We start from the raw sequence: 20,207 nt of genomic DNA, 5'->3' as shown, positions 1-20,207 counted from the left end.
TTATTACACTCCTGAGCAAGAGTGAGTTTCTAGTCGTTCGCTCTCCAGATGAGATCTGTGATGAGAAACAGGATGCAAGTCATCCCTTGAAGAACTCTTAATAAAGAATAATTTTCTTCATTCAATTGTATTAATTAATTAATAGTTTATCCACTGTCCAAGTACCCTCACAGTAGGCCCGACTCAGGGAAAATGACATATGCGTTTCACACACAACAGTTGTACTGTATATGTGAGAAAATATGCAATGCTTGGATGGTCCACAACACTTGAATGGTCCTAGGTGCCCTTGCCTGACTCTTGGCTTGCAGGTGGTGAGCCTCAAAATGGTTCCACATCTCCATTTCTGGGTGGACCCAGTCGGAATACGTGGCTGGCCGGGCCAACAGGCACTCATCAGCAAATGGCACCCCCTGTCTCCAGGTGTGGGGCCCATTAACCCTCATCTAGGCAGGGTACACTTACCTTTTACCTTTATGTGCTTACGGGACTGCGAATTGCACATCATATCTTTTTGGCTTCATCTGACTAGGACCTTTGGTGTTCACTTGCATGGTTCACTGCCAAGTGTGATGCTGCTGGTATGAAAATCAAACCTTCATGGCTAATGTCACAGTCCTCTCCTGGAAAAGAGTGGGTTACTCTCTCCAGGTGAAGGGGTCATAACTGGAGGAGTTGAGGAGTTTAAGTATCTCTGGGTCTTGTTCACAAGTGACTCAAAGGTGGTCTGGTGCAACAGCAGCAGTCCTGAAAACACTGTACCAAACTGTGGTGAGGAAGCAGGAGCTAAGCCTTCGGGCAAAACTATCAGTTTAACTGCTGAATCTACACCCCCATCGTCCTAATCGTTGCATGATGACCAAAGGACGAGACTGCAGATACAAGCTGCCAAAATGAGGCTTCTCTACGTGATCTGTGGGCTCACGCTCAGTGACAGGTCAGGATCTTCAGAATCTGGGAGAGCTACGGGGTCTGCTCCTACTAGAACTATACCTGGCAGGTTGCACTGGGAGAAGACTCTAGGGCAAACCCTAGACTTGAGGGAGAACTTACATCTCTCAGTTGAGCTGGGAACACACCAAGATCCTCAATAGGATCTTGAAACTATCTTTTGAACCCCCACCTCAGCAGTTATCATGAGAACAAGAAGGAAACTGAAGTAAATTGATTTTGCAATTATTTTGAAGGTACACACCTGTTGGTTTGCTTTCCTAAAATATTCTAATCAATAAAAAACACTAAAAGGCAAAATTATAATAGAACAAGTTAAACCCGGGAAAAGGATGGCTATAAAAATTAGCATTCCAAGAGAGTGTGAGGAACGGTATGTCACACCCATACTGTAGAGACTACTGAGAGAAGATAGAACTTCTTTAATCGGGGAAATAACTGCCTTAACTTGGGTAAGTACTTGTGTATTTGATGATTTTATGTATATTTTGTAGAATGAAAATCTGTACGCACAAAGATCATAGCCCGAAATATGAACCGAGCAAAAGAGTTTCACAAAAATATATTTATATGGATATTTTGGCTCATGTAAAAAAATGAACATCTGTTAATTGCCTCAAAGAAGGACTGAATTAATGAACAGAAAATCACAATTCCTGTTTTTTGCTGGCTTTCTTTTCGCAGTTTTCCTTTCACTCCGGCTCTTCTGCTTCTTGCCATGTTTCTCTGCAGACCTCTTTGGGAACACTTGACTCTCTACGGTCACATCAGCACACCACCTCCTGGTCCACGCTGAAGTCTTTAATCTCCCAGGTGTAGTTCCTATCACGCAGCATGAAAATGACATGGCTTGAGGGTACAACAAATCTAGGACAAACAAAGCTTTAGCAGTATTTTCCATCAGTTCTGACAACATTCTGATCCACTATTTTGAAAAGAAGCACCTTCACTTTGTTGCTCACATGTATATTCACCGCCATCTTTGAAAAACTTGCCCAACCACCTTTCTCAACAACGCAGACAAAATACATGCATGCTTATTACTGCAGGTCCTGGGAGATGCCCTACTATTACCAGAACCCTTCAGCAAGATGCTTAACCAGAGTTGCTCCAGTAAGATATCAAACTCCAAAAACATAGATCACTTTACAAAATGTGATTTCTACCGAGCAAAATAAAACTACTGATTTGATTTTTCATGGACACAGAAAGAAGCAGTTGGAATGAGTGTGAATTTGTGATCGCTGTAGAGGAGTTGGGCTGCATGAGGTCACAGCGGGTAGTACTGCTGCCTCACAGGTCCCGGGTTGCGGGTTTGGACGTGCGTAGGGTTGTGCAAAGTTTACATGTTCTCACTGTGTTCATGTGGGCTTCCTTGTGGCCTTCCATCCATGTGCTCCTGCCTCCTTCCACAGTACAAAGATGTGTTTAATTTGCCTGTTGCGAGTGTGTGAAGGATACGCTCTGTCTTGTGCCATATGCTTCTGTGATGGGCTCCTGACCAACATGCCGCTGCACAGGACAAGCAGTTTGCTCATGATGATGGATGCAGTGTCATTCCCCGGTGCCTGCTGTTACCTCTGAATATTAAAATTTGCACTGAAAAGGCTGCGCTGCCACAAGCTGCTAATCTCCTCCATCACTTTCTCAGTGGGATCGTCAGAGATGGTGACCAACACCATGAGCATCTTTCCTTTCTTTCGCATCTTTAAGGAGTTCCTCCGGCTTGACTTGGATGGATCCGTTTGGGAGACATGTACATGTGGTGGAGGCTGCCTGTGCTCGGAAAGGTCTCCTCCTTCAACGCTCTCGTCCTTGCGGGGACACAAGGCAGCGCGGAGACGCTCGAGGGGACAGCGGTGTCATACGGAGAAGGAACATTTAAAGGGCCATTTTAATAGCTGCGATTCCTTTTGATAAAAAGAACAATTAAATATTGTTTGTTTTGTGTATATGTATAAACCGACTGCTGACCATATGTAGAATATTATATATGTAAGTTGTCAGTATGTTTTATCGGTCTATGAAGTTGTCAATCAATGCATGATTTCGTTACTTTGTAATCTAGTCCCTCTTCTTCCAGTGGATCATTTACTACCCTCTGTCTTATGTCCAAGTTTCGGACATAAAATAACAGTGACATTACAAGCTGTATCTCCCACACCAGACTAAATTCACCCATTGAGTTGGACGTCTCAAAAAGCTGAAGTTAAAGCGAAATTTAAGGGTTAAATATCACACCAGTCACATTCGCAGTGACATTTACCACAGTAGTGACTTCTTCGCACTTAGTTTCGACACTTCGCAGCTAGCATTGGTCAGCGACTAGCATGTTAGCTCCCGTTTTTTCAAATGCGGCACAAAATCCCCGTCACTATGATCTCTGTTATTGTTTATCAACTTTCCGTTGGTCTTACAGCCGATAACCGACAGAGCCGATAAGGCTAAACGAACCAGAATAAACGCACGAGCTCAGAGGCACGCGGACCTATTTTTCACCAGGCACGGCGCTGATTGGCTGTAACACTAGCAGCACCGTTAGGGGCGTGGCTTCGCGTTGAGGTTCTCGGCTGGATGCACCGCGTATCAAACGCAGTGTAAGAGCAGCGCTTTAGCTCGACGCTTGACTATAATTACTACGACGGACAGAATGCCAGACTTTAACTGCATGTATTCGCTCAGTGTATTTCTGTGCATCGCCAAAATCGCGCATTTCGTACCATTGACATCAGTGTTCTACTCTAAAAGAGGTAATAAAATATTTTGCAGAAAAATTTAAATTTGTAAATAAATCTCGAATGATCATAATCAATTCAAAATCAATGATTATTTCGGAAAATACCCAAATTGTCCAGTATCGGCCATTCCAAATCACACAATAAGCACAAACACTAAGAGGATGTGCTTGCAGCATCAGTTGGAAAATTCCCTTAAGTACTTAAATCTTTGTGTCTGGGATGATCTCCCAAGTGGCCATTTCCACTTTGGTGGGAGGGAGAGAAGGAAGAACTAATCTCTCTGAGAAGGCTGCCAAGAGCCTCTCCAAGAGCACAAAATTTCAAGTTGTGCCAAAAATAAGACACGCATTTCATTGTCTTTGACTACATATAAAGCAGGTTAGTTTGCTCACTATTTACAGGATCATGTGCAGATGCAGTATGAACCCGAGTCCTTTCAAAGCTGACAACATAATGCAAGTGAGAATAACCTTTGCTGGCCATCCCACTGCTAATTGTTATCCCTGCGTGCTGCAAACATGCAAAACAGCAGCTGGAAGAAGCACTCGAGAAAGACTGCTTTCGTTTGGACACCGGAGCTGGTCCTCAGCTGTGTGCTTCTTGTCATCACATGCACAAAGAGAAAAAGAGCAGTTTCCTCTCAGGACACTCCACCCAATGGCACAGTGCCCCGCGCAGCTGTGAGACGGACAATGCACAGCTTGTGGCAGCGCACAGAAAGCCTGCGAAGCCTGAAGCTCCACGGTGCTTGCAGGACACGAGTGACACGTTTCATGTTGCACTATTACGGACTCCTCTGTATTCTTCAAATACTTTGACTGCCCTGTAACTCCATTTAATCCTTGTGGGTACAGTATGATTTATACCGTAAGCATGTAGCTACTCAAATATTTACTTTTTATTTTTTGTAACCTATTATCATTCTGAATATTTTTCTCTTATCGGATTGTAAGGATCACTAAAAAATGAAATGTTGCTTCCTTGTTTTCTGTTAATTGAACAAAAGTTTGGAGCTGCGATATTTTTGAGAGATCATTACCCCGTATACCGTCTGCTTTCAGTTTTATTTACAATAATACAGTAAATTATTTAATATTCGGCAATTCCCCACGCCCCCCACCTTGTATACACGCCCCCAAAAGAGTGTGTCCAACATGCAAATCCCACCCTCCTCTTCCTTGATTGGCTGGTTCACATCCCCAGCGTCTTTAGAGCGGTTTCAAGGAGTGACGTCATAATTATCACAGACAGCCCGTACTCAGATTACACCGCTGGCTGTATTACTATGGTTCTCTTACCAATTTACCGCTGGAAACACACGGTAGGGTTTTTTTTTTTTTTTTTTTCCTTTCCCCCCTCCTCTCTTGTAATGTACCAGGCGTGATCGTATACGGTTTCATATTACTGAACTCGTTATAAAGTTCACATAGTCGACTCATCTCTTCAAATTTGACGAAGATACCAGGAGTTTACTAGAAACGTTTTCATACATTTTGTACTTGTAAGACTATGCACCTTAAACTACATAATATAAAAAATTTTAAGCGTTAAAAACTGCCATTAATTTTCTGGAAAAAAAACGGTAATTTAAAGATATTTTACTGCACTGTTTTAATAGGTGGGGGTACAAATTCTAGCTGGTAAGGGAACGTTATTCTTATCGGACACAAAAAGCTATTATACTTAAAAACCTTTGGTCAGCTGTAGGCATGCGTTTTCTATGAGATGTAGGCCGCTTTGGAGAAAAGCGTCTACTAAATGTTTTACATAAAAAGTTCCCGATTTCGCTAAAGTACTATTCTGGCGTAATATATACGTTGTTTACCTTCAGGATTCAGAAAAACCAGGAAGGAAGATGTTTACATGTGTGCAAGTGCAGTGGAAAATCTTAAAACTTTCAGCGTAGGCGGCGACGTGTAGCGAAAAATTAAAGGTTTAACGGAGGCTAGAGCGACGACAGCGTTTCATCGAGACCTTACAGCTGTATGTCTGGGAGTGTGAACACAAACTTTCAACAAACGAGAGCGGCATGGCACGCTGCTAACGCCTACATCTTTCAAGCAGAGCTCGCTAAATAATTAGGGAGAGGAATGGAAGGCGGGGCATCCGTCCAGCCTGGGAGGAACACTTTGCTGGGCGTGAGGTTGTAACTTTGTCCTCAGACCGGCGAAATCGAGCGCGCCCGCGGCGGGGCCTCGGGAAGGGATGGCTGGTGGCAAAAGCGCTCAGTCCGCTTCAATTCCGGGCCACTGAATGACAAGAGAGAACAGGAGCTTCCCACGGGGATCCAAGACCCACAACGCCGGACGTGTCGTGTGATATCGTGCGATGCTGCGTGTCCGTATGAGCCGGGGAACACAAGTGAAAGTTGCGGGGTTCGTCGGAGTACGCGCGCCCGTTTGAAGCGGCCCCAGCGCGGCCACACCCTCCTCCGCTTCCTAGTACGGGAGCCGTGGCGGGAGCGGTTCCCGGACAGCCCGCTCTCGAGCGCTTCCCTGGCGGAGTTTTCGACGGCAAACGAGGCGCTCAGAAGTTCCGCAGTGTGCCGCTGCCGGAAAGGCAGAGAACAGTGCTGTGATACAATGGAGAGGAACGCGGAGCCCCTGCAACCGCGCCGCCGCCGCAGGACGAGGGTAGGATCGCGTCTAGTTTCTGCCTGAGGAAGTCGGCGCGCGCGCGCATGTTAGATATGCGCGTGGGAACCGGACGCGCCCAACCAACCAGTAACCGTCGCGGGATCCTGCGTGAGAAAGACGAACCGACTAGAAGCCGAAGGACCCCTACGCTCGGCGCGCTCTCGCTGCCGCCCGCGCTCCGCCGGAGGCTTTTATTTTGGAGGCTCGATGGGACGATGGTGCAGGAAAGGCGCGGCGTTCCGGGCGAGGTCAATCGGAACTGCTCGGGTGGCGGCGGCTGTGTGAGAAGGGCTATGAAAGAGCCCCCCAGTGCTGGCAGGGTGGTCGGAAAGAGCCGGGGAGTCGAGCTCCCGAGAGCCCGCCCAGCCCCAGCGAGAGCTGCCGTGTGCGGTGCCGCAGACACCGAATAAAACACGAAGTAACGGGAAGGGAGGGAGAGAGAGAGAGGCAGGCAGGGTGCTGGTGGGGGAAGCGGACACGACGAGGTTCCGAAAATCACCTCAGAGCGTGTTCACGCCACAGACTTCACATACTGCCCGTTTCAGCCACATAACCCATCAACCAAGTCAACATATTTTAAAAAGTCTTCAATTTGCCTTAATAATTGGGGGCAGTCTGGTGGCACTGTGTCTGGTTATTTAGGTAGCGTTTGTCTTATTGTTCAGTCCACTATTGTTAATTCATTAATACAGCTTGTTAACTGAGTAAAACCTGTAAGTAACCAGTCCTGTTGTAAACAGTTTGTCAGTTAAGGGCATTTTACTGGGGAAGGTTTCACACTTTGCAGAAAAGTACGTGAATTATAGCTAAATGTTGTCACCTGAAGGGCGTTTCAGTTGCAGTTTCTTACTAAGTCTTATTTTAACCTTTTCTTACTCAATTTTAAACAGCTGTCTTTCAGCTGACTTTTGAGGGCCAAGCCGCCACAGAAAATACAAAAGAAACAGATTTGCAATTAGTGAAATAAATGTGCTTTGTGTTACCTGCTGCTCACTTGTCAAAGTTGGAATCTTAGTTGCCTTTTTTGGGGTCATTTTGTGGGGGGGAAATGTTTAGTTCAATGTTTTACTGTCTAAAGCTTACAACAAGCAGCTGATATTATAGCTACAAGGAAGGATAACAAGGTAGTTTACGTGGAAAGCTTAGTGTCTTATTTCTGCAAACTTTTTTTTTTTTTTTTTTTTGCTAGTGAAGTAATTTGGTTTTTAGGGGAAGAAATGTCTTAAGGTACAAGGTATCAGTGGAGCGCGTGGTGTAACCTGTCTTCACAGAAGTGCAGGAACAGCGAGAGCAGCCTACTATGGCCAGTGGTGGCTCGGCTAAGTCTGCTAGCGAGGGTTCGAGCAGCATTCTGAGCGGCAGCCTTCAGCAGAGGAAGAAACTCGTCTCCGTCTGTGACGCGTGTAAGGGCAAGATGCAGCTGGTGGCTGACCTGCTCCTGCTGTCCAGCGAAACGCGACCCGTCACAAGCGGCGAGGGCTTCGCGGTCGCGGAGACGTTCGAACAGTGCAGAGACACCGTGATCGCCAGGACCAAGGAGCTGTCGATCCTGACGCACGATATCCAGAGTCAGCTAAACATGGGCAGGTTCATGGAGGTTGGTGACCGCCTGCTGGAAATGGGGGACTTGGTGGTCTCGCTGACAGAGTTCTCGGCCCACGCTGCTTACCTGGCTGCCGTGGAAATGCCCGGCTCCCAAGCCTCTCTGCCCGGTTTGGTGGACCGATACAAGGTGACCCGCTGCCGACATGAGGTGGAGCAGAGCTGTGCTATGCTCAGGGTGACCGCCCTGGCTGACCTGACCCCCCAGCTCCTGCTTGAGGTGTCTCAGAACATCTCCAAAAACCTGAAGACCCTGACAGATGCCTCCATACAGGCCAGTGAGAAGTCCAAGGACAGGTTCGCCAAGGAGCAGTTCAAACTGAGTGTAAAGTGCATGAGCACCAGTGCCACAGCACTCCTGGCCTGTGTGAAGGAGGTGAAAACTTCCCCAAGTGAACTGACAAGGAACAGGTGTGTGCTCTTCAGTGGACCCCTCGTGCAGTCTGTGAATGCCTTGGTGGGCTTTGCCACCGAGCCTCAGTTCCTGGGCCGAGCAGCCACCATCAGTCCCGAGGGCAAGGCGGTGCAGACAGCTATCCTTGGGGGGGCAATGAGTGTCGTTTCGGCGTGCGTTCACTTGACCCAGGGCCTCAGGGATGTGTCCCAACTTCCGGAGAACAGCACAAAGATGACTGATTACCGGGAGCGCTTGCGGAACTCGGCCTGCGCGGTCTCGGATGGCTGTAACCTGCTCTCTCAGGCACTAAGGGAAAGGTCTTCGCCCAGGACTTTACCGCCAGTCAACTCCCATTCTGTGAATTAGTACTTTCTAAATAACAAATCTTATTTGTTAACATTAATTTTGTATGCCAAAGAGATTGACTGACTGGATGCACCCTTTACAACAATTTGAAGTGAATGCAAAGAGTAGCAGGGAGGCTGCTGCTAATGTGAGCAGTCAAGGGTTTTCTGCAGAGAGCTCAGAGTACAAGGTTTTCTCACACTGGTTGTGATTGAAGCCTTTCTACAAGAAGCCAACCAATAACCTTAAGAGAATCAACCGTTGACCCCTCTCTTTGCAAGGATATAATGAATGAAAATGCAAGAGAAGTTTACCTCAGTCTTCAGATGGATGTAGCTGCGCTCATTTGACCTATGACATGGTGATCTATAGAAGTACAGAATTTGTGTAAATGTGGGGAGAGTGGCTTTGTATGTGTTCCATGTGTGAAATGGGTAAAAGCTGCTGTGAATGTGTGCTATAGGTTTTACACTATTTACCTGACTTACTAGTTTTTTAATGTGTTTTGTTCATGCATGTATTGGAATATTTATTTCAAATATTAAAATGGTTTTCTCATTTGTCATGATCTTGAGTCTTCAGCTAGTGTACATCAGAGAATATGACAGTATTTTTATCCCATACCTATTTAAGTGATATGACTAGGGGGGAGGATTTTTTTTTTTTTTTTAAAAAAAAAAAAAAAAAAATCAGCTTAATATCTGTATGGCTTTACCTGGGGAAAAATTAAAGTGCTTTAGAGGCTGTATGGTACATACCAGAAAAAGTCTGTGGCAAAGATTACAAATGGGTGTTAAACTACCCATAAAATACTGTATTTTGACAAGGGTCTTCTGTTTACCTACATCCCTATGATTTAATATTCCAACATCTTTATTAAATCACTTTGTCACTTCACCATAACCACAACTGTACAAGTGGTGAAAATCTTTGATGGGTTCTTTGCAGCTATTTGGAACAAGTTACAAATACACAGACCACAAAAAATGTACACAATATATTATATTATGTTAAACAGCCTGTTTTTTTGCTGAAGGTCTTCCAGGTATCTCTTTCTGTGAAAGTTTAGATTATGGGTACCTGAATTATGCAAATATGATGAAATACATGCACTTATAAGCCTAACAGTAAAATTCCCCAGACAGTAATTGCACATAACACTGCATATAAATTGTTAAACTCATTCATGTAGAATAAATGATGTACTGTACTGTCCTCAAGATAATGGTTAGCGAATGCAGGGATCAATAGTAATAAGAGGGACACATTATTACACAGAGTCAAAACAGGGGAAAGAAACATAGTATCTGCTTTACTAGTGTTTACAGTGATGACACGCTTTTTAAAATAAAAGAATTTTTGCAGTGTTCTCCAACCATGTAAAATTATGTTTGAATATGCAAAAAAGGTGTTTAAGGTACATGGCAGTAGAATTTTAAATCAGCATTTATAATTTTTTATAGCAGTTTTTGCAACATTTCTACTGCATTATAGAATCAAGAGACATGGCCACAGCCACACTAGCTCAAGGTAGCCATCCTTCAAAAATATCAGGAAGAATAAGAAAAAATATCACCAGAAAAACCCTTGTATGTTTTCCGAGGATCAACAGGCGGCTCTCGCTGCGGCCCAAATCCACGTTCACGCATCTTCAAAAAAAGCACAGATTGAACACCCAAGGGGGCACATTTGCTCTCAAAAAAGAACAGCTGATTAAGCTTCCAAAAGACCACCTGCTTTATCCTTTACATCTTGCGGAGAATAGTCTCTAAATGGATAAATGTAAAAATACCACATCCAGACAAACGGCGTTTGCTGAAAAACTAACACTGCCCACCACCAAAAAAGCTTAAACCAAACTGTTTTGCTGTGGTTTTATAATAATCTCCAGACAGATGAGCTCTTGCAGCTCTAACTCCTAAGCTCTCTGAGGTCTGTTTAGATTGTACCATGTTGTGTCAGTCTAACCTGTATGGGTACATTTATATTCACTCATTTAGCACGTTCTTCTCCAAAGTGACGTACATGTAAAGACTAAGACTAAACTGACCGGTTTTCTTATTGTCACACATGAGAGGGTTGGGAAAACTGTTCAAACTTTTCCCTGGCAGTTGGATCATCTGTATAACCTGATATGCAATTTTTAATGCACCTTATAATAATTATCATGAGGACTGAACTATACCTGAGATCATCTGAACAACGAACAATTTGAATATAGACATTTCTTTTAAGTAAGGTCTGTTTTTTTTTTCCCCAAGGATTTTATAGTACCAGTGTGACACGTAGAGCAGCCTTAGGTTTAGTTAGTTACACGTAGTTGCACAGTGCATAGCCTGAGAAGATCGAATCTGCTGTGAGTCGTTGCGAACGGTGGTAAACGCAGTAATACTCCTAAGTCCACCCTGTTGCTGTCTGAAGTCTCCATGGCCACATTTTAGCACTGCAGCCCTGGTTTTCGGTTCTGGCTCCAACGTGTTGGAATGCCACACACACACACACACACACACACACACACACACACACACACACACACACACACACCCCCCCCCGCCACTCAGCACTGCTGAATCTCTCTCTGCAATTAATAACTCTTTCAGATTCAATTCTCCCCTGATCTCATAAGCGCTCAATAAACGTGTACATGTTTGGTATGTTTAATAATTTTTAATAATTTGTTTAATAATGGAAATGCCAATAAGCAGCTACTCGTGTGATGTAAACTGATTCATACGACGGAATGTGACGAACTGAATGGACTCTAGATTTGTGTGTCTGCATCCAAATCTCTCCTTCTGTTGATGTCGTGCATTTGTATTTCTCTCTAAGATGTACGTTGCTTTGGAGAAAAGCATCGGCTAATTGGATAAACGTGAACGTGAATGAATCGCTCAAGTACAGATAAGGCAAACTGAAGTCTGAAGACAATGACTCCATCAGCTGAACCTTCGCCTGACAAATGAGTCTAACTTTAAAAAATTGAGCCCTAGTAAGGACATTAGCGTCTCGTTTTTTTATAGGCCACAAGGCTTATGATTAGTCTTCCATTATCTAAATTTTAGACAAATGACAAAAGCGTTTTGTGGCTAAGTGCTCAGCTCGCTTTTCCTTGAAAGCAGACAATTTAACATAACTTATTACAGTTCAATAGCTTGTCATGTAGCAGTTTAAAAATTGCGAGCGGTTGTATAGACTTTGTTTTCCGTTTTGAAGAACAGCAAAGTTTTAGCACAGACGAAGATTTTAAACGACTGAAGAGCGATGCCTGAATAAACCCGGCCTATTTTCTTGTTTTCAATGTTTGCTGAAATGAAGAGCTCGCAACAGGAAATATATAACTTGCGCTATCAGGAGACATTTCCTTCAGAGCTCCGAATGTTTGAGCAATAATTTCAATCCAGGTTTCGCCCATTTCCTGCGAAAGGAGGGATATCTCGCCTATCCTATCCCATCCCCACTGTGATATGGACGCTTCCCTTCGGGGAAACGGACCTCTGCTTCGCGAGCAGCCCAGAATCCCATTCGAGATGTGTTACGCACAGAGCTTTAACATGACGTTCATAACAATTCCGATGTTGACGTCCTTCGCCATACCGATCAGTAAATATTACAAGGTCGTACATTACAAAGGGCAGAGGTCAGCAGCATTACGTGCACATTATTTCACAGTTCATTCCAGGAAATTTGATCGCAGGTAATGAAATTACTGACGTGTGGTGTGTTTTATAAATACTCACTCTTTGTTCTTGCTGGCGCTCGGGTGAATTCGTCAGACGTTTACGGCTCTGCGCTCGTGCCCGTTAGGGATACGCCATTCGCACAGATACGCTACATCTGAACGAAGGCTCGGCGATGTGCTAGCTGGTCACCTGATCTTTTACCCCCTGGACAAAGAAGCCAGCTGTCGTCTGCATTTCTCTATCACTTTGTATCTTCCTGCGGTATTTCAGCATAAGATACTGTATTTTTCATATGATTTTTCAGATGCTTCAAACATTTTTAGTGTTAGCTGTAATTTGATTCATTTTTGGACAAAATGTATCTGCCTGCGAAAGTCATTCCGGTGTCAGATGTAAAAGGACACTGAGATGAAAAGTGAGCAGTCTTCCTTTCATCATTTATAGATGAGGTGATGGGTTTCCGTGAAGATAACGTATTGGATGTCCGCCGGTCAGCATCGCGCACCACCGCATACAGGCCGCGCCTATCTGCGGCACCAGTTTACACCTTTCTTTCCACACTACGCCACCAGCTTCAGCGGGGTTCTAAGATCTTTGGAACACAGGTTACGGATTTATGGCCAAACCTGTGTTGAAAGGAAAACAATGCAGAAAGGTCACGTGCAATTGCATTCATAAAACACACAGGGCTGACATTTAACAAGTGCACATCTATAAAGAAACTCCTAACAGTGGTCATCTGGGTCATAATTAATAATGAATATAAATGTTTGAAGAAAAATCCCATACAGAGGCATTGATTTTATATTTTGACAGCATATTACAGATGTATCAAACTAATATGTATACATTATGTATGCAATCGGCTCTCTACCTAAACATACTATACTTCTGCATATGGGATTGGGGTTGAACAAAAATTTCGCTAGAATTAAATTAACTATCAAAGTACAGTGTTTTACTATTATTATTATTATTATTATTATCGACCAATTTCTGCTTTTATGCTGCACTTTTACATTTACCCTGTGATAAAGGGGTCTGTGTTGATGTTATAGCACTACATTACTGCATGGCTTCTGTGAGCTCTTCACAAACAAACAGAGCAGCTGTTCACAGGACCACCCCTGAGTGGGCCAAACCCTGCATCCAGCAAGGAAGAGCGTCTGCCTGGTGACACGTGATACTCCCAGACTGTCAAAACATGCTTCTGTTCTAACTGTTAGAGCCTCTAAAATGGCTGAACATCAAGATGGCCCGCTGCTGTCAAACACACGTGGGTTCGAGATGCTCAGCCCTCAGAGCTCATAGCAGCTGAACAAGGAGACCAGGAGGCGGCACGTTCCGCTGCAGCCCCTGACACACAGTCACTTACCCAAACACATTAAGGCTGAAGGAGATCTAAGGAGGCACCAGAGGTTAATATATTTATCTCTTTGGGCTGCTTTTGAGCCCGATCTCAGCTCTGGACTGAATAACGGGCCGATAGCTACGGCTGGAAACGTATATCCGGGTTCTTCAGAAACTTTGAAGATGTGCTTGTAGAGATGTTGATGTAATGCACTCATTGTATTTTCTGTGAGATGTAATTGCTTTGGAGAAAAGCATCTGCTTAATGAATAATCACTCACACAGAAACTGCTTGTCCCAAGCAGGGGTCGCAGCGGGCCAGAGCCTAACCTGGCAACATAGGGCGCAAGGCTGGAGGGGGAGGGGACACACCCAGGACGTCGGAAGGCACCCCAAGCAGGACTCGAACCCCAGACCCACCAGAGAACAGGCACAGGGCAAACCTGCTGCACCACCACACCCCCACTTAATGAATAATTGTAAATGTAAATGTAAATGTATCATGCTCACAAGAGTAATCAGTATGTACACCATTACTGAAATCCTCCAGCATAAATACACATACTGTGTACTGTTTAGGTGCCAATGTTGCCTGTCAGTTTTGGAGGCTATTTTTTTCACTAGACTAGGTGTTACTGCTAATATGTCTCATATCTACTAAGGAGCCCAAAGTGTGCCAAGGAAATATCCCCCACACCATTACACCACCACCACCAGCCTGAACCGTTGATACAAGGTAGGATGGATCCATGCTTTCATGTTGTTTACACCAAATTCTGACCCTACCATCTGAATGTCGCAGCAGAAATCGAGACTCATCAGACCAGGCAACGTTTTTCCAATCTTCTATTGTCCAATTTTGATGAACCCGTGTAAATTGTAGCCTCAGTTTCCTGTTCTTAGCTGACAGGAGTGGCACCCGGTGTGGTCTTCTGTTGCTGTAGCCCATCTGCTTTAAGGTTTGACGTGTTGTGCATTCAGAGATGCTCTTCTGCATACCTCGGTTGTAATGAATGGTCATTTGAGTTACTGTTGCCTTTCTATCAGCTTGAACCAGTCTGGCCATTCTCCTCTGGCATCAACAAGGAATTTTGCCCACAGAACTGCCGCTCACTGGACATTTTCTCTTTTTCTGGCAATTCTCTGTAAACCCTAGAGATGGTTGTGCGTGAAAATCCCAGTAGGTCAGTAGTTTTTGAAATACTCAAACCAGCCCGTCTGGCACCAACAACCATACCATGTTCAAAGTCACTCAAATTACCTTTCTTCCCCATTCTGATGCTGAGTTGGAACTTCAGCAGATCGTCTTGCCCATGTCTACATGCCTAAATGCATTGAGATGCTGCCATGTGACTGGCTGATTAGATATTTGCGTTAACGAGCAGCTGAACAGGTCTACCTAATAAAGTGGACGGTTTAAAAAAATATTACTGGGAAGGTGATTAGAAATTGTTCATACTCGGATAAAGTTTATATTCGGATAAAGTTTTATGCAGCTACTCATGTGATGAACACTGGGAAAGAAACAAACTCACTGTGCTTATGAATCACATGTCTGCAGCTATGTCACTCTTCCTGCTAATGTAATGCACACATTGCATTTAATATGAGATGTACATCACATTGGAGAAAAAGTTTCTGCTAAAGGGACAAATGTAAATGTCAGGACTTGGTCCAGCCCTTCTCCTTTCGCCACGCAATAATCGTGCACAGTGGCAGAGCAAACCAGCAACCTCTTACCGTGCCTTGTCTTGGAAATGCTGAGCCCACACAAGGAAGCACCACCTTTGAACTCATTGTTTTAAATGAATCACAGTAAAAGTTCCTCTTTTAACAGAGTAAACAATGGACCATCCCCTTGGGGCTGCATTCAGCACAGCATCTTCAGTGATTTAACAAAAGCAGCCCCCAGAACAATTCGTGTCACTGACCTTCAGCTGCCCGAGCATGATTGAGTCTTACCCTTGTTTTACTGCACTTTCTCACAGAAGCATGCGAGAACACCAAAAATGCTGATTATATAGCTCACTGCTCAATTTGCCCCATGAAAGTACCACACATTCCAACTCTGACTTTGGATACAGAAAGTGCCCTTTTAGGAAGAAGTAAAAATCACAAAACTATGCTGAGAACCTTCATCAATATCTATTTTTAATAGCTTACATTTGGAAGTCAGTGGCGTTAAAGAGAAAACGAGGAACGATCTTCCTTCATTGTCATTGTAGTTCAACCAGAAAGGAAAGGCAGTTAAATGTGAACCAAGAGTTTGTCTTTTTTTTATCTATCCTGCCCGTGAGTGTTATAGCGGTCAAAGAAGTGGGCCACAGGGCAGGCGTTCATCCGCTGCCCTCAGAGGGGACACATGTGGCTGGCTGGAGGAACACCCTGCGCATGGACACTGGACCTTTTCCTATCCCTGCTGCACCTGCATTGTTCTTAAAGTAGGACGTCCTGTGTCATTAAGACGCCCACACTGCCCAGGGACGAAGAGGCCAAGGCCTGCAACACAGAATGTGTGTGTGTGACTCGCAGGGACTTCAACAGCCTCCTATGGTTCAGTTAAAGTTGTGGTACGGGGCACAGTTTCGCAGCCTGCAGAACCTGCCGCCGTGGTCTCTGTCCTGAGCTCTATATGGTTGGAACACATCACGTTCCATTACCGTGCTTGGTCATTTCGCAAAAGGTTCGAGTGTTGAGCTGCATCTAAGCGCTGCTCTTCTGGATGTTTTTTTTTCAAAGGAAAAGCTGAAGTGCATAACAGAGAACATGCGTGGGTGACTGTGGCACGTGTGGTTTAAAACAAAGTACGTTTTATCCGAGTCTTTGCTAAACACGGTAACAAGTGAACTTGTGAAAGCTGACGCTACTGCCTGTTTCTGTAAACAGGACCATGCTGGTGGTCTTCCCCCCATGTCGTCCCAGGAATCAGCCTGTACTGCTGGCCCGTTGGACCCAGTTTTCAGAAAATGCAGGAGTTTACTTGATTAATTTACTTATTTCACAGAGACACATTTCTTTGAAGAGAAAGTAACTGCTGTTTTCCGGTATACATCAAAGCGTTATGAAAGTCTCATGGTAAGATTAGTATATTGCGGTGAGTATATTCACTTGATTATTTCCTGGGAGAAGGGGCGCGGTGGTGCAGCAGGGTTTGACTGGGTCCTGCTCTCCAGTGGGTCTAGGGTTTGAGCCCCGTTTGGGGTCCCTTGTGATGGACTGGCATCCCGTCCTGTGTGTGTCCCCTCCCCCTTCAGCCTTGCACCCTGTGTTGCTGGGTTAGGCTCCGGTTTGCTGCAACCCCATTTGGGACAAGTGATTTCAGACAATGTGTGTATTTCCTGGGAAAATTTCAATGCACTTTCAAAGGATGTGCTTAGGCCAGAACATACTGTATATTTGTTCCTTAGTTTAGGAGCCTTAGCTCACATGTTGTACTGAGCTATCCACTGATTTCTCTTGTTAATTTTTACTTATGCCACTAGAGGGTTTTTTGTGCAATCCAGCTCTATGTTTATCATTACGAAACACCTAATGACTTTTATTTTCTCGTCACAAAATTGAGATTTGATCAAAGCAATTTTTCTCTTTCCTGACATATAGTCTATTCACACTTACAATTTGCATACATTAATTCCTAGGAAAAAACAATGAAATGCACTTTTTGCAATGATTGAACAAATGATTTCTTTTCAGTTGAAGGATGCAACAGGAATGAAAGTTTCTACTTTTCGTAGCAGCGTTTCCTTGTAGTGAATTAAAACACATTGTAATGAAATACTTTATAGTGATGGTACCTACACATCTGAACCGCATTTTAAAATTCTTAGATGATTGTAGTGGGGTGTGATGGCGTAGTGGGTTGGACCAGGTCCTGCTTTCTGGTGGGTCTGGAGTTCGAGTCCTGCTTGGGGTGCCTTGCGACGAACTGGTGTCCCGTCCTGGGTGTGTCTTCTCCTCCTCCTCCTCCTCCAGTCTTCTGCCCTGTGTTGCCAGGCTAAGCTCCAGCTCTCCGCGACCCCATATGGGACAAGTAGTTCAGACAATGTGAGATAATCGTATATTAGGAAATAATGAGGTCAGGTCACTGAAACAGTAAGTAGATTATGAATATCAGTTACTGACATGTAAAAGGCTGAGTAAAGAGTATTGTCTGAGAGATTAGTTTGTATTAAACTACATTATAGAAAATTTTTTATTCATACAGCTTTGTTCTTTTTATTAGCATGTGCAGTCCTTGGAGTCAAAGGACACAGGTTCTAATCTCACCTCCTGCTGTAGTATCTTACACTTCCCCTGAAATGACACAGTAAAATTTAATCAGATGTATAAATTGGTAAGTCATTATATTTAGCAAAACACTGTAAGTTGCTTTGGAGAGAAATATCAGCTAAATATAACAATAGATTTGCTGGTCTTTGTTGTATGTAGACTATTACATTTATTTACTTAGCAGATGCTTTTCTCCAAGGCGACTTCCAATGAACTCTATGTACTGTTATCAACCCACACACCTTATTCACCGGGGTAACTTACACTGCTAGATGCACTACTTACAATGGGCCACTCATCCATACATCAGTGGAACACACTCTCTCTGTCACTCACACACTATGAAAAAACCTCAGCAGCATGTCTTTGGACTGTGGGAGGAAACCAGAGCACCCAGGGGAAACCCACACAGACACAGGGAGAGGGGATCGAAACCATGTCCTTTCGAACCACCCAGGCGCTGTGCCACCCACTATATGTGTAATGTGCATCCCTCACTAGTTAAACAACCCAGTGACCTCCCAGGATGGGATCATAACTCACACACACACACACACATTTTCAGAACCGCTTGTCCCATACGGGGTCACGGGGAACCGGAGCCTACCCGGCAACACAGGGCGTAAGGCCGGAGGGGGAGGGGACACACCCAGGACGGGACGCCAGTCCGTCACAAGGCACCCCAAGCGGGACTCGAACCCCAGACCCACCGGAGAGCAGGACTGCGGTCCAACCCACTGCGCCACCGCACCCCCTGGGATCATAACTCTTCTGACTATTATTTCCAGCATTTTTTTTTTCTCGGTTTCGCAATACCTGACAGGTTGTTACACCCATGATGAGAAGATGTGGTTGGTCAGGCTGTAGATGGAGGTAACAGCTGAAAACGTGCGACTTTCCAGCAGAGGGAGACACAGCTCACCGTTCTTCGAATTTCTCGCCGGAAGGTTCACAGCATGTAAGAAGTGCACTGCAATGAAAAGGGAAACCACGTAAGAGTGACATGACTTACAGCTTGATTCCCTCCTCGTGTTTTCATTAACACGGTAAATGCTTTTAAAGACATGGTTTTTTCAACGCATGTCAAAATGTGGAAAATGATCGCTTTCTCTAAATCCCATACTGCTACGCTAAATAGTGAGAACAGGGGGAGGGAGGTGATTGGATTCAATAAGGAGACCTTGTGTGGCTTTACGATGCAATAAAAGAGGTCCGGCAAAGGCCGTCATCCTCTGACAAATTTGCCAGTTCTGCAGAGACCTTTCTTACAATAATACATTATTAAAAGTGCGCAAAATGGATGTGGTGGGAAAGTGCCTCGGTGCGGCCCCACGCTGCCGCGCTCACCGCGCGCCCAGGGCTCTGCGCGCTGCGAAGGGATGCGCTAATGAAGGGAGTCCTTTCATGAACAGGTCTGGGAGCGTGCCACTGCGCGTGGGGGTGGGCCATCGCTCAGCAATCATGCTATTTACGAAGGCAGGGAGGGCCCTTGAACAATGACTGTATTTACTGCAGAACGGCACCCTCCCTGCCTATCAAGGCGCTCAGACAACACCCTACAGCACACGGACAGGTTAAAGTGTTACACAGAGGGTACTGGGGTATGGGGAGGCCTCGTCTCTGAGGGGCGACTTCTGTTTCGGGACCCCACGGTCTCAGAAGGGCAGTATAACGGCGGGTCAGTCCCAGCCCTGTTTGCTTTGGGACTCCCTCCTGGCCCGCGCACAACGCCCCACACTAGCTGTATTCAGGGCTGGAGGCCTCATCCTCACTGAGCCCTCTGTGTTGCCGCCCCTGCTTGGAGTCACTTTAGTCCTGACCCCTGGGCGGGGAGGACTGCATCCACTCTGGATAGATAAATAAACAGACAAAGGACTCAGGCCAGCAATAGCAAGGCCATTTAGAAGCTCACTGGAATGAACCCCATGTGGGCATGACCGTGACGCTTCTCCACTCTGTCCGCTCACGAGCTCCAGCACCCGGTAGATGACTACTACGCCAAGGTGGAACAAAGGGCAAATAAGGACCACCAGTTCACAATTTAAAAAAAAATTATCTTTCAAATTGCATTTAATTTTTGTGAGCATAAATGGGAAAAAGGTGATTAGGGTTTACGCTCATGTCAGCGTACTCTGGAGGTGATGTTAATGGGTCGCACTCCAGTAGCCCAATCCAAAACATGCATCACTTGTATTGCTGCTGTTCATGTTGAGTTGGCTATGGTGTGACAGCACGCTGT

General features: G+C 44.9%; 2 protein-coding genes across 2 annotated transcripts; one reads left to right on the top strand and one right to left on the bottom strand.

Annotated features, from left to right (window-relative positions):
- Positions 1 to 1,567: 1,567 nt before the first annotated feature.
- LOC108940872 (LRP chaperone MESD) lies at positions 1,568 to 3,133 on the bottom strand. Its single transcript, XM_074559709.1, is given in 4 exon segments — positions 1,568 to 1,729; positions 1,731 to 1,818; positions 2,530 to 2,795; positions 3,116 to 3,133. Coding segments are annotated over 4 exon segments (534 nt in total).
- A 2,141-nt stretch (positions 3,134 to 5,274) lies between these two features.
- On the top strand, positions 5,275 to 9,224 carry tlnrd1 (talin rod domain containing 1). The gene has a single exon (XM_018763241.2). It carries the CDS (start codon positions 7,626 to 7,628, stop codon positions 8,688 to 8,690), a length of 1,065 nt encoding a protein of 354 aa, XP_018618757.1. The 5' UTR covers positions 5,275 to 7,625; the 3' UTR covers positions 8,691 to 9,224.
- The last annotated feature ends 10,983 nt before the right edge of the window (positions 9,225 to 20,207 follow it).

Source organism: Scleropages formosus, chromosome 11 (genome assembly GCF_900964775.1).
Source record: "Scleropages formosus chromosome 11, fSclFor1.1, whole genome shotgun sequence".
NCBI lineage: Eukaryota > Metazoa > Chordata > Actinopteri > Osteoglossiformes > Osteoglossidae > Scleropages > Scleropages formosus.
The sequence above is the reverse complement of the archived record's forward strand: the minus strand, read 5'-3'. Positions and strand labels throughout refer to the sequence as shown.